At 40.2% G+C, this 14,489-nt stretch overlaps 1 protein-coding gene across 1 annotated transcript; it reads left to right on the forward strand.

The window, feature by feature from the left end:
* Nucleotides 1–459: 459 nt before the first annotated feature.
* LOC121627352 (ras-related protein Rac1-like) lies at nt 460–12,777 on the forward strand. The gene is made up of 7 exons (XM_041966217.1): nt 460–543; nt 4,292–4,363; nt 6,617–6,734; nt 7,292–7,354; nt 10,157–10,316; nt 11,585–11,718; nt 12,558–12,777. Exons 1-6 carry the CDS (start codon nt 509–511, stop codon nt 11,713–11,715), a joined length of 579 nt encoding a protein of 192 aa, XP_041822151.1. The 5' UTR covers nt 460–508; the 3' UTR covers nt 11,716–11,718; nt 12,558–12,777.
* The last annotated feature ends 1,712 nt before the right edge of the window (nt 12,778–14,489 follow it).

The raw sequence follows: 14,489 nt of genomic DNA on the forward strand, positions 1-14,489 counted from the left end.
TTTATTTTTACCACCTTACAAATTAAAATTAAACTTCAAGTATGTGAAATAAATTATACTATAATATGTGTGTGTGTGAGTGTGTGTAGTAGTAGTGGCAGTAAAGGCGTTTATGTAATAGTGTGGTTTATTTCTGTGCATTGAATTTTTTTCTTAATGACTGAAATTAAACTACTGCTAGTACGACTAACGCAAATCTGCAAGCGCACAAAACAGCAAGTTTCAAATAAGGCCCGGTGCTATTGTTATTGTTATTTTATACCATCTGCATACTTGCTCGCATAAGTTCTGTTGTTTAGAGGAAGAAAAAAAACACGCCAAACTGGAAGGAGAGACTGGTGCAAAAATGAAGGAGGAGAGACTTAGAAAGACAATAGAGGCAGCAAAGGGAGGGGAGTGAGGGAGGTGTGTAACAATGTCTGTAATTGCATGCTGATCTGCGTCTCTGAACCTTCTTATCTCAGCCTGTTTCAGAGTTGAGAGCACAGACGAAGCGGAGCAGAACAGGATGCAGGCCATCAAGTGTGTGGTCGTGGGAGATGGGTATGCCTTTATTTTACTTGACCTATATTGTTAGGACTTCAGCAGCTTTCAGGTATTCCATTAGCCCAGGTGATGTGTGATGGGGACGGTTGGCTCATGATTTAAGGTTATTTGACGCAAATGCCAAAGATTTTCACATGGCCTGAACAGCCTTGATTGACAGTTTGATCAGCTTCCAAGCGATGTGGTAGTGTGGTATGGTGTTCACTCAACAACCGTAAGGCTACTGCTGAAGAGTGCAGTCTATCCAGTGTCAAATCTTAAAGCGTGTGTTCGGCAGGGCGGATTCAGAATGATGCTGCTGGACAGTGCAGGCTCAGAGCACAGACTTTTTACTGTAGACAAAAATCCAAGAAACACAACAAAGAAAAACAATACACAAGAAAGGAACAGGAAGACACAGAACACTTCTGGACAATGTTTCGTCTACCACATCAGAAAAACTAACTTCTACACGCTCCTTATCCTTGAGCGAGGGTCAATAGGGCTGGTTGTCGCGATGCAGGAAATTGTAGAGTGAAAGGGCTGCAGTTGTTGCTGTAAGACAACAATAATCAGTTACAGAAAATGAATCATTTGCAGGTGGAGAGTTTCACAGAGCTACAGTAGCTCCATTTCCTTGTGTGCCTTGAGCGTGACTGTGATTTAAATTTGCAGAGTGGAGAAACATCTGTAAAAATACCTGAGACATTTTCCAAGTCTGTGATGGTAAAGTGATGACTTTAAGCCATGATTTGGAGCTGAAAACACTCAAAAACCAGCCTGTCCTCTGTCCGCCTGCAGCAAAGGAGCGAGCTATGCGATATTGTAATAGAGGCACAAGGGCCACAAAGGGAGGAGGGAGGTCGAGGTGGATGAAAGAATCAACAAAATCTGGGATTTTAACAACAGTGAAAGTTGGTTTCTCTTAAACCACGATCACAATCATCTCCTGACCGCGACCAAATGCTGATCGCAGAAGATGCGCAAATATTAACGAACGGGTTTATTCTTGAAACAGCATTTTCGTCCTTTAAGATAAGATAAGCCGGGGAAATTTGGGCATGACAGCAGCATGTAATAGCAGTGGGAAGAAAAATAGCAGCAGAGGTAGAAAAAAACAAAATACAAATGAAATTTGACTATATAAAAGATTAAAATATGTAGAAAAAAAAATTAAAAAGTACTGGTTATTTTAAGCTTTTTATCTTGGAATATATAGTTGAGTTACTGCCACCTATTGATCAGTAGAATGGTGTTGGCACCATGGGTAGGACTGTGCATTGTGTCATCTATGTGTGTCCCTGTACATGTGCGTTGTCATGCATGTGCAATGCATTTGCATGAGATAAACAAAACATGGACTCACTCATCAAAACAGATCTGCAGCATAACTGGAGGCTTCAAACTCCACAGGGAACCTACAAACCCAATTACAAACTAAAAACATTGTTGAAACCCACAGAACAGTCTAGTTCTTTTGATGGAATGATGTGGTTATAAAAAGCATGGAGTCTTGGGTTTGAATATTTCACTCAGTGTAAACATTAAAAGAGATTGAATAAAGGGTTTGAACAAGCTGGTCCAGAAAATTTGTCAGCTACAGTTAGACAAAGTAGAATACTACTATTTAACAGCCTTACAGGTCTGGAGCATAAACTGTACCACAAATGTGGAATGGTTTGCAGATAATTATGAGAGTAAACCTGTAGACCTACACACAGGCTACATCTTACATAATAAACTGTGTGAACATCTAGGGAGGATAGAATGTGAGGAATGTGAAGAAAAGGATTGACAGAAGCTTAGTGCTCAGTTTTAGACCTGTGAACCAGCCTGGCCTCATGCCAAAGCATGTAAAGCCTGTCAATCTAGTAAAGCATGTCAGTGTTTTGACTCAGCCAGTCGTAAAATCTATGCATGTATATTAGATCCATGTAAGGGAGACCTGGGTTTCATTCCAGTGTGAAACCAACAGTCGCTGTTGATTGTTTTAAGGAAGTAGTTGTTTTATGCAAAACCATTATGTTTTCCCGAACCCAACCAACTAGCTTTGGTGGCTCAGCTGCAACCATCACGTGAAATGTTTCTCAGCAGGCTTTATTTTGAAAGTCTATGTTTTCTTCCTTGCCTTTGCTGGCACAGTGCTGCATATCTTGGCATAGAGCATAAGCTTCTCTTTAAGTGAGGAATGGTTTGCAGATAGTTGTAATAATTCATTGTAGATCTACGCATAAGCTACGTCTTTCATCAATAAACTGCGTGAACATATTGTCCCATCAGCGACTGAGCTTGAGCATTCTAACTGCCTGCTAGCTCAGAGAACTTTGTTGAAATATTAACAACATTTACTCCGTATGTCAACAGAAAATCTAAGTCTGTGTGCATTACAACTCTCCCAAATCAGTTGTATATGACTGTAATTTTTAGGAGACTAAGTTTCAAAAAGGATTGTGCTCGCTGTGTTCATGAAGTTTGTGAGTTGTGCCGAGTTAAAGAAAATGACTGTGTATAAGGAAAGTACTTTTAAAAACGATTAAAAAAAATAAAATAAACTGATAATCTAACATGAGGTTGGACAAAACACAAAACCCTTTAGAAAAGGGAAAAGACAATGTTTCTAGCAACAAACACTGCTGGACTTCACATTTTAAAAACACATCCTCATGTATTCTGTTTAATCACAGCACCTGTCATAGCTACTCCAGAACATGACATAGATTACAGTCACACTCCTCCCATGTTTTTTTTTTCTTCTAACCACACCGCCAAATACAAAGACAAGAGAGAAACACGAACAGGGGAGGATGTAATGTGAGGAATGTGAAGAAAATGATTGACAGACAGCTTAGCACTCAGTTTTAGACCTGTGAACCAGCCTGGTCTCATGCCAAAGCCTGTCAATCCAGTAGAGTACAGCATGTCAGTGCTTCAAGTCAAAAAACAGATCTATAGCATTACTGGAGGTCTAAAACGTCACAGGGAACCTTTAACAAACAAAAATTGTTGAAACCCGCAGAACTTCTACTAGAGATCCAAAACTTTCCTAATTTTGGTGCCTCAACCCAACCAAACTGCGAGCATCACCTGCCATGTTCTTCAGCAAGCTTTATTTTGAAAGTATAACCAGACACCTCATGTGATAGTAAAACGAATACTGCATAGAACTTGTGATACTGTACATGTGATGACTGCACTATTATTAGTCTGCCGGCTCACTCGTCTCTCCTCTTCTTCCTCTTCTTCTCCATAGCTTTATCCTAATTCCATTCTAGACACTAAATCCAACCAGGTTTTGAGTCCACGCTGAATTACATACTCAAGGATGTCAGAATAGTTTTTGTCTGTGCTGATGATCTGCAGTGGGTTGTAGTTGTGCCACAATGCAGTGCACAAAGAAGATGGAGGAACTGCTCACAGCTGAAAAATACACTGCGGATGAAACAGCTGAAGGAATGTCCGAGTTTTCAGTGTGACTGATGTGTGTAGGTGCACGTTGCATCATTTTGTGTTTGTACAAAGTTTTGAAGTATGCTGATTTCTTGTATAATAACTCCAAAAAAGTATACCATGAAACTGAATGTATTGTACTATAGGCTGTTGTTAATATGTAATATGGAATTGGGACAAAGGTGACATCTCCTGATAAAGTCCTGCCCACCTTCCGTCTTTCTTTCCATCTTCCACCTTTATAGTGTGAAACATTGTGATTGTGATTGTGATTGTCTATTAATAATGTCTCAAATGTGTTTTTACTTGTGTGATTCAGAGCGGTGGGAAAAACATGTCTTCTCATCAGCTACACAACCAATGCCTTCCCCGGGGAGTACATTCCTACTGTGTGAGTATGACACATCCAGACACATGCTCTCTCTCTCCCTCTCTCAAGAAAAAACATACAGTACATGACATATACAAGAACACAAAAATTGCACATTTCTGGAAGAAAGATCTGTTTTGTTTCACCAGACACAGTCATTATATCGCTCTGCAAACCAACCAGACTCCATTCACAGAAACACTGATTTTATCACCCGAGAAGGCACTTCATTCAAATGAGACTAAAACCAAATAAAACTCAATAAAACCTTCTTGGGTTCATCTTTTCAATGTTCCAACAACTATCACTAACTCTTGTTTGGCTGAAATAAACTCTTGATTCACCAATTCGGGAGAGAAGCGAGAGACAGAAACAGTAATTTATGGACAAGAGGAACTGGTTTTGTGACTCCTGTCTGGTATGCAATGCTTTCAATGCAGCCATGGCGGCGACAGTTAAGTATAGGGAAGGAAAAAATGAATGATTAACTCTCTTGTCTAGTTCAGCACTTAACGTTTCTGTGTTTGTGAGTGAGGCATTGATTTTATGTTTATTCTGCTAGCCAGCATATTAATCATGAAAATAATAAAAATAATAAACCTTTCAAAACAAAGTTACGAGGTGTTTTGAACACGCTCAAAACTGTGAAGATGATAGTGGAGAAATCCCTCAGCACTGCTCCCTATCACCATCCTCAACAACATTGTTTCCACTGTGGAAAACTTGAGGTTTCTAGGATCCACTGTCTCTCAGGACCTAAGGTGGACTTCAAACATATCCTAAGTCAAAAAGGCAAACAATGGTTAGAAAGTCCAAAGTGCCTCAACAGTTGCTGATCCAGGTCGACACAGGAATAATCCAGTATGTTTAATGCACATCCATTGTTGTCCGGTTGGGGTCTGCCACCCAACAGGACAAGAACAGACTGCAATGGACTATAAGGACTGCTGAGAAAATCACCTGTGCCATCCTGTCTTTCATTCTGGACACCTCCAGAGTGAGGAAACGGACAGGACGCATCACTGCAGACCCCTCACACCGTGGACACAACCTGTTCAAATTTCTCCCCTCTGGTAGGGGCTCAAGGAACGCCAAAATAACCAGACACAGAAACAGTTTCCTCCCACAAGCCGTCACTGATGAATAGTTACCGAGTCACACAGTGTTATTAACTCTAACACCCAAACATCAACTGACCGGCCATTTATTGTCCTTGTTGAGCTGTACATCCTTTTTCCTGTGCCAGTACATTGAGTGCAATGTTTAAACCGGAGCCAAATTCCTTGTATGTGGACACATAATTGGCCGTTAAATCTGATTCTGATTCTGACAGTAACTCACAAAGCTGACCAAAGAAACTGTAGCGTTTCAGTGTGACCACACGGGGGCAGTCCTGCTTGAATATTAGAATCATTGCTGTGGGGATTTCAGGTGATGGAAGAAGTGCAAGTAAATAGCAGTATCAAGCAGCAACACCAATACCAATATAAAAATACTAAAAGTGAAAACAGCAAAATGTACTGAAAGTATCAAAAATAAAAGCACTCGTTGGGCAGAGTAGCACCTTTCACAGTGTTATAAGTAGTGTTATATGTATCATATAATTGGAATATTATTACTGTTGCAGCAGTATTTGGGTTGAGGTGGAGCAAATTTTTACTACATTACTGTTAGGTAGCTTTTTCTGCAACAGTGTATCATATGTTACAGGCTGGTCATGTATTCTGCATTGATAAAAGGTGGGAAGTCTATGTAATAGTATTCAGACAAAATGTAGTGGAGTAAAAAAATCAATAACTCTCTCTGAAATGTAGTAGAGTTGAAGCATACAATAGCATAAAATGGCAATACTCAAGTAAAGTACAAGTACCTCAAAACTGTACTTAAGTGCAGTACCTGAATAAATGTACCTAGTTACATTCCACGGCTGCTCATTTCCTTAAACACAAAGTCTTATGTCTAAGAAGTAGACTGGTGCTCATTAACTGAGCATAAGAAATAGTCCGTTGAGGTTTAATAAGCTATTTACTTCGATAAATAACATTTGTTTCACTGCAAAGCACTTTTTGAACTTAAACACAGATTTTTCTCCCAAACTGTTCAGTAAGCCCTGATAAACTTCCCTTTTCATGTTTTCTGTAATTAAAATGTTCTCTTTTCAGATTTCAGATAACTCATGTCTAATTGAGACCCTGCCTTGACATGATGCCATTTCTATGGCATTCAGAAATCTAATGATTGATCGCTGACCACCCCCCCCCATGCTCTCCACAGATTTGACAACTACTCAGCGAATGTGATGGTGGACGGAAAGCCAATCAACCTGGGCCTCTGGGATACAGCTGGACAGGAAGACTACGACAGGCTCCGCCCATTGGCCTACCCTCAGACGGTATAAAGTTCAATATGATTACATACAACCATTCAATAGAAAAGGAACAAAAAAAGAATAAAATTATATAGTATATTCCCACATAAATATAAAAACAATTACAGTGTGACCAACATTATTGCAATATTTAAGATTATTAAGGGTATTATTGGAGTTGCCTTTTATTAAGGCGGGAGGAAAATCGACATTTTGTAGCTTCATATTCATTCATACCTAAAAAATGAATTCAAGCAGTCATTCTGAACCACAAACATAATGGATTTTTGATTCTTGACCTTGGAAATAGTTTGACAAAAGTTTTGTGTCAGATGATCCATTTATTGGTTTTTTTTTCTAGAACCTCTCATCACACCTTGTTGCCTTCACCAGCAGATGGAGTTTGCTCAGTTGTCATGGAGATAGTTTAGTTGCTAGTGCTCATTATCATTCTGTTACAGGTGTAGAATAACGTAAATATTTTACCATAAACTACATAAACCTGTGATAGACATAGTCCCAGTGCGGTCAAATTCCACCATGTAATCTAGACTGTCTCATCTCATTGTGGATCCATCTAGGATGTTTTCCTGATCTGTTTCTCCCTGGTGAACCCAGCGTCCTTTGAGAACGTCAGAGCAAAGGTGAGTCTTGTCTCTGTGGTACATTATCATTTCTAGCTTTTTATAAGTCACCAAAATAAACAGTCGCCTACTCTTTTATGTTTTTTTTTAGATGATGAACTCCTATTATAAAAGTCCTATAATAAAATCGACAGTGTTTATAATGCTGCCTCTTCTACCATACGTGGTTTGCTGAATCAGACGGGTGGTCGGTGTTTTCAATGTCCGTGCAAGGCAAAAAAGACAGAAGGGCAAGAAAAAATCAGGGATTTCAGAAATGATTCCTGTGTAAAATAGACTGAGGACACATGTGCGTGCATGATATTGACAATGTTTCCCTTATCAGATTCCTCAACACTGTCCATTTTTAGACACCACACATTCATTCTAGGCTAAGCAAACTGTCTATTCACAACTTTATAATTTCTTACTTTTAATTTTTATGTCATGTATTATGGGTATGTAATGGATACATTTACATTACAGGTATATGCTGATGCAAACTAGAACATGTTACAGATTTTATATTAAAGTTCCAATAACCAATTCAGGAGAGCTGCCCCTGAAATTAAATTAATTCAATTATCTTTTAGAGCCAAGAGTTTTAGTTGTCTGTCAGAGGAAATGCCCATTTTCAATCTCATTTGGAGATTTTTAAGTTCCATACAGAGACACTCATCTCAAGGGCTTTCTAAGTTTTTCATGCGTTCTTCATTTCATGTCCTTAGATGACGCAAGGCTGAGTGGTGCAACAAAAGCACAGCCCCTGGAAGAGCTTTTCAATTATGACCTCACTCCAAACCACTTACTGCTCTTCAGCCCTATGAATATCCTATAAGAACGTCAATACAGCATAACAAAGGAAATATCAGCAGGGATATTGATCAGACTCGTTTTAGTCCCATTCACCTCTGCTTAAATAAATCCCATGTGAGTCACCATAGTAACAAGGAATAGTACCATGAAAGTGGTTCCCGCTAGATCAGTGAGTATTAGAGGAAATTGAAATTTCAGTCGTAGAAAGAGGGCTGAAGGCAAAATTACACATCAAGAAAACAAAGCCGTGTTTGGCCTTAAGTATAATTAAATACCACATGACCTGCATGTGGCGATTTAAATATATTTTGCACATGTATGATCATGACAGGCTCAAAGAGAATGAATGTTTAGACTGCCAGTGTTTGCTCTAAGCATAGATGGACACTACGTATAGGCATTATTTGGTCATTTTTGAGACCAACGATAGCTCATTCTTCCCAGGGCAAGACTCTGTCCCACACCTGGCTTCAAACTATCCTGCTTCTCTCTTCACATTCCTTCATTCAGCACTTTCAGAAACCAATTTGTGTGTGTGTGCGTGTGCGTGTGTGTGTGTGTGCGTGTGTGTGTGTGTGTGTATGTGGACTGCTGGACAGCCTTGTGATCAGCACTGATGAGAGTAATGGAGCTGGAAAGGTGTAGTCTTTCAGGACAAGTCCAAGTCAAGTCTGAAGTCATTTGAGTCACCCTAAACAGGTCAAACTCAAGTGTCAATCGACCAATTCAAATCTGAAGTGTTTTACAACACGTCTCATGTCAAGTCAACTCAAGTCCACGCCAAGTCCAGGCATGTCACACTCGAGTTAACTGATACAAGCCACAGTCAAATCAAGTCTTTCAGAGCAAGTCTCAAAACTCAAGTCATTGAAGACAAGTCCAAGTCATGTTGCAATCCATTCAAGACAGATCCAATGCAAAGCTTAAGTCATTTGTGATAAGTCAATGTCACGTCTAAGTCAATTCCTAATCAAGTCAGAAGAAACAGCAAGTCACAATGCAGGTCTTTTAGGTGTCTGAATGATGGCCATTAAAATGGTCTGGCTTCAATCTAGTAGATATAGTGCTTTAATATAGCAAAGACCAAGTCCTTTAAATGCACATCTATCATTTTGTATGGGATTGTACCAAATCAAGTCACGTCTTTAGGGAGTCAGTTCTCAGGTCTCACGGCAGTCAAGTCTCAACTCCTTCATTTGTTTCTCAACTCTCAGGTTTAGAGTCTAAAACTCTGGTACAATGTGAAATGAAATACTCACTTGGATAAAAAGAAAAAAAAAAGAAAAAAGCTTCCACAAGATAATTTCCCTATTGGCCGTGACCAAAATGGCACATCAGAATTAAATTTAGATTTATTTTAATGAGACCTCAGAAGAAGAAGAAGCTGGTGAAGAAGAAGAAAGCTCAGGACTCCATGAATTTGTATTACACAGTGGTTTAAAGTTTCAGCTACACACAGTAAGACATTAAAAAAGAAGTAACTCAAAGAAGCAGCGGTATGATTCATCTATTAAAACTCGTAATCCCCTCACGTCACTCGACTGGCTTGTGAGAAGACTCCTCCACTGAGCAGGTTGGATTTCCCAGTCAAAAACTACAACTATTTCTGGCCTGTGGGCACGAACAGAATCTACATAATACACAGCATCTCTCATTTCCTGACTAAGGAAAATGGATGGAGAGAGGATAATAGTGGCAAAGAGTAGAGTGAGAGAGCAAGAGAGATCAGAGGGAAAGGTACAAGGACAAGAGGGGAAAACAGTGGCCACCTGGGTTAGAGAATGAGCAAAGAAATTTCACAGCTGTGACCAAGAAAAGAGGAGAGTGGAGACAACCAGGAGAGGTCTGAATTATTTGGAAGTTGGGGCTCACTCACTTTCTCCTCACTTCCAACGGTCTCCTCTCGTCTCCCTTCACCCCGTGTCGTTTTCTTCATCTCTGACACGTACCTTCACTTTGTGTCTTCACTTGTCTCTCCTCTAATTCTTCAACTCTGTCCTCTGCCAGTGGTACCCCGAGGTTGGACACCACTGCCCCGACCCACCCATCATCCTGGTGGGCACCAAGCTGGATCTGAGGGATGACAAGGAAACCATTGAGAAGCTGCAGGCAAAGAAGATGGCACCAATCACCCCCTCTCAGGGCCTGAATATGACAAAGGACATTGGTGAGTGATGCTCATGGGGTTCTCCCAGGTCTTCTATCACAGAAATGTGACTGATGAAGGCTTGAAACAAAGCGGTACCTACCGCTCAGTAAGTGATATCAACCAGGCTTCTGTGTTAAAGATAAATGAAAATGTAGTCAACGTATTATGCATTGCCTATGATTGCGTTGTGTGATCTTTTGCCATTACCGTGGCCAGCTGATTAAAATAACTACGTTACCTGAACGTGGTTGTTCGTGGTTTAACCAGAATTATCAGAAAGTTTGACACAGCACCACCTGGGAAGTCAACCTAAGAAACTGCACTTTCAAAATATACCACAACGAGCCATCTATCTATCAAGGGCTACCTTTGGTCAATCAGATCAAGGAACCATATGATGTAGGAGAGTGAAAACTACTGGCAATGCCATTTAGGAGAAGAGTGAAAACATCTTTTCCATTGAGAAAAGCCTTCATTGCCATTCTTTGCTCTTCTTTCAGTGAAAAAACTCTCCAGTTCTGATGTAGCTGATGCTATGGCGGTCTCCATGCTCACCTCTTTAGGAGTTGCCACTGTTGTTTTGAATGAACAGTGATCTCGTATGATCTCATGATCAACAGCTTTACTGTTTTTGTTCAGTATTATGTCTCTCATTAACCTTGTTTCCTGTCACAGTGGGAGGCTGCTTCTAGGAAAAAGGTCCAACAAAAAAGCTTGGTATGCTATGTACCCAGGACCCAATGGCAAACAATGCTAGCAAATAACACAGAGCAGCTAAAAAGCCAGATAATTTTCTCAGGAACTGGCAGAGACCAGAAAAAGAGTTAAAAGCAGAACAAATGCTGGACTTAGATCAGTCAGGTGCACAGAAACATGACTTGAATGCAAATATGCTCTGTGACTGATACTGCCTCAACATAACTAACAAAGCGTTCCAATGATTTCTGCATTTTTCTCAGATGTGATACACCACGGAATCAGAACATAAAAAGGGAATTATCTACTGTGCAGCCATAAAATGTATGCAAACAATATGTCTCAGTTGTGGTACAAAGAGTTAATGAAATTCATCATATCAATCATATCAAGATTTTATTGCACAAATTTCATATTTGCCTCTACTTACAGAATGACTGATAAAAGCAAAGCCAGATATTCATGATTTTATTGATCTTCTGGTGAAATGATGTATGTTAAGTAGTAGCTATGTTAAAATTACTTATATAAAATATCTTTTATATATAAAAAAAGTGATTGATTCTGTGTCTCCTTGCTTGTATGTACAGGTGCAGCAAAGTACCTAGAGTGCTCAGCCTTAACCCAGGAAGGTCTGAAGACTGTGTTTGATGAGGCCATTCGGGCCGTGCTCTGCCCTCAGTCCCGCCCCAAGAAGAAGAAGGGATGCTCACTGCTGTAAATGGTAAGACTGATGTAAACACAGAGGAAGAGGAGGAGTGTGGTCAAACAAAGAGAGAGCAGAAAGATGTGGTTAGCAAATGTGGTTAACAAATGTCAAAAGTCTGAATTCATCCCACACAACCTGTGAGGCATCTTGATCACACACTGTGCAGCAAGAATTGGCTTAATCAGTAGTGCATCATTCAATGGCTTCCGCTTTACCAGGCACACAGTTTCACAACTGGACAAAGACAAAAAAAAGCAAGTCAAATAGAATTAGAGTCTCACAGAGAGACACGCTGCAAGAAAAAGACAAACAGACGAAGAAACAGATGGAGCGTTTTCTGATAATATACAAAATAAAGACAAATTCCTCTGAAGTGATGTGTGCATAATATGTGAAAGGTTCCTATTACACTTGAGTAATTATTTCCAAGCCCTCAGGGCAGGTTTCTAATTTGCTTGGAGGACAGACACATAATGCAGTGAGCTACAGAATACTGCAATAATTAGACAGACAACAGTCAAAGACTTTTCTCCATCGGAGATACATAAGCAACTGACAAAAACGAAGTATGGAGCTAATTTTGAACTCCTCTTTAAAAAAAAAAAAAAAGTTGGCATAATAATAAGGTTCAGAGAGAAGTTAATGACATGTCACAGAGAAATTATCTTTACAAAACTGCCACTTCTTTGCTTAGAGAAAGAATTGTTTTGGTACCTGATGTTGCAGTAAAAATGATTTTTCTTGGATGTCCTACATGCACTGTCGTATCAATGTGTGTGTGTGTGTGTGTGTGCGTGTGTGTGACACAATAAACTTAATAAAGTCGAGGTCTTAATTGTTTTTATTTCTTGCAGGACGAGAAAGAAGACAGACAGACGTCCAGGCTGTTGCAGCAAACCTTTCTGTACAGCATACTCTGAGACTGATTTTTAAAGCACATTATAGACGCTGCACCAGGCACAACGTCCCTGTAAAATATACCAATTTACCAATGATAGTGTTGCAATAAGATTAGTCCATAGTATCTTGCAGCTGTTGGTTTGAGAGTAAGGAACAACGAGTATCAGGAAAGTAGTTTTGTCTGAACAATGTTGAATGTGTACAGTTATTGACAAATGTATTATTTGTTGTTGTAGCGTCAAATAAAAGTACATTCTTCAGAGTTGACATGGCTCGTTTTTCCAGTTACTGCATGGTCTCTACAACGGCGGCCATAAGGGTCCTGTCATCTGAAGCGGCACGTGAAGCGATGTCTGTTTCTGATGACGCGGCAGAGGTGTTCATTTTCTGACCTGAACTTTATCAGCCCTGCTCTGTCTTCGCTCCCTGTTCAATGAGACAGATTTCAGAGCTGTCAGTAAAGGGAAACCGACACGCCGTGAAACACATTATTTCACTTAGATAACACGCAGAACAAGTGACGAGAGGCCGATGTGTTTGGTTTATACATCACTGACAGTTCTGGAAACATAACGTGGCCACGTGAAGGCTTGGAATTAAAATGTCACAGTCTCCAACATGTGAAGCTGTCGTCTATATGATCACATATGTTCCACACATGCTGGGAGGCTGCTGTTAGTGACATTTATAACTAAACGGGTTGGGGATGAGATAAATTTGATTGAAGTGTGACGGATCCCCATGTTCTTGTATTTTTGCTCTTTGGAGAACATAACGTTAAGTTAGGCCCGTCTGAATTACAGCCATTCATCGCAGGATACTTACACTTAAACAGTTTCTCTGCCATCCCGTTCAAATGTGCCAGCCATGGGGGTGGGCATTCAGTTGAAAGTCTTCCAGGAAGGAGGCACTCAGGTATCCTCGCTCATGGCTCCTCCGAGATCCCTCCTCGCTCCTCGGAGCAGAAATCAGAGCTTTGGGACAGCCTGGCGGACCAGACGAACTTCCGGTTCGAGTGAGGATTGAGAAGCGGGAAAACAGCACTTAAGAGAATTGCGATGCACCCTTTGCCAGATTGTTGTACTCACTAGCCTGGTAACAAGTCAGTGCCACTTTGCTCGCCCTTGTGCTTTACTACAGCTTCACAGTTTGCCTTGTCTGTTTTATGAGTGACTAATTTATTCTCCCCGTGTCTCTAACCTGCCATGTCTGCCCTGCTCCAGTCCACCACCAGAGGAACCTGTGGACTCACCTCACCTACCTGCGCCCTCTCTGTCTGGATCAACTATCTCTCTACGAACGTTATTCACATAACTGTCAGTGTATCTGTGTAAGATTGATGCCCACTTAAACCAAGATGGTCCCCATAATTAAGGGTTAGCTAAATGTGTGTGTGTGTTTGGTTGATGTCTCGTTAAACCAGGATGGTCCTCATAATTTACAGTTAGCTCAATGTGTGTATATGTGTGTGTGTGTGTGTGTGTGTGTGTGTGTGTGTGTGTGTGGTGTCCAGTTAAACCGAGATTATCCTCATAATTAAGAGTTAGCTAAGTGTGTGTCCATATGGTTAATGTTGAGTTGAAACCAGGATGGTCTACATAATTAAAGGTTAGCTAGATGCATTAAAGTGGTTTGTTTTCCATTAATTTGTCTTTTTAAACACTTTACAAATCAACATGAAACATAAACTCAAACTTAAATTTAAGATGAACTACAAATGTGTGTTTGTGTGGTTCTATGTCTGTCTCTGTGTGTGTGTGAGTGTGCGCGCATGCATGATTTCAAATCCGCAAGCGAACAAAAGAGGAAGTTTTAAATAAAGCCCAGTGTTATAGTTACTGCATCTTCCCCCTTTCAAAACACTCCCCGACCATTTCACAGCACTT

The sequence above is a fragment of the Chelmon rostratus genome, chromosome 3 (assembly GCF_017976325.1).
Source record: "Chelmon rostratus isolate fCheRos1 chromosome 3, fCheRos1.pri, whole genome shotgun sequence".
NCBI lineage: Eukaryota > Metazoa > Chordata > Actinopteri > Chaetodontiformes > Chaetodontidae > Chelmon > Chelmon rostratus.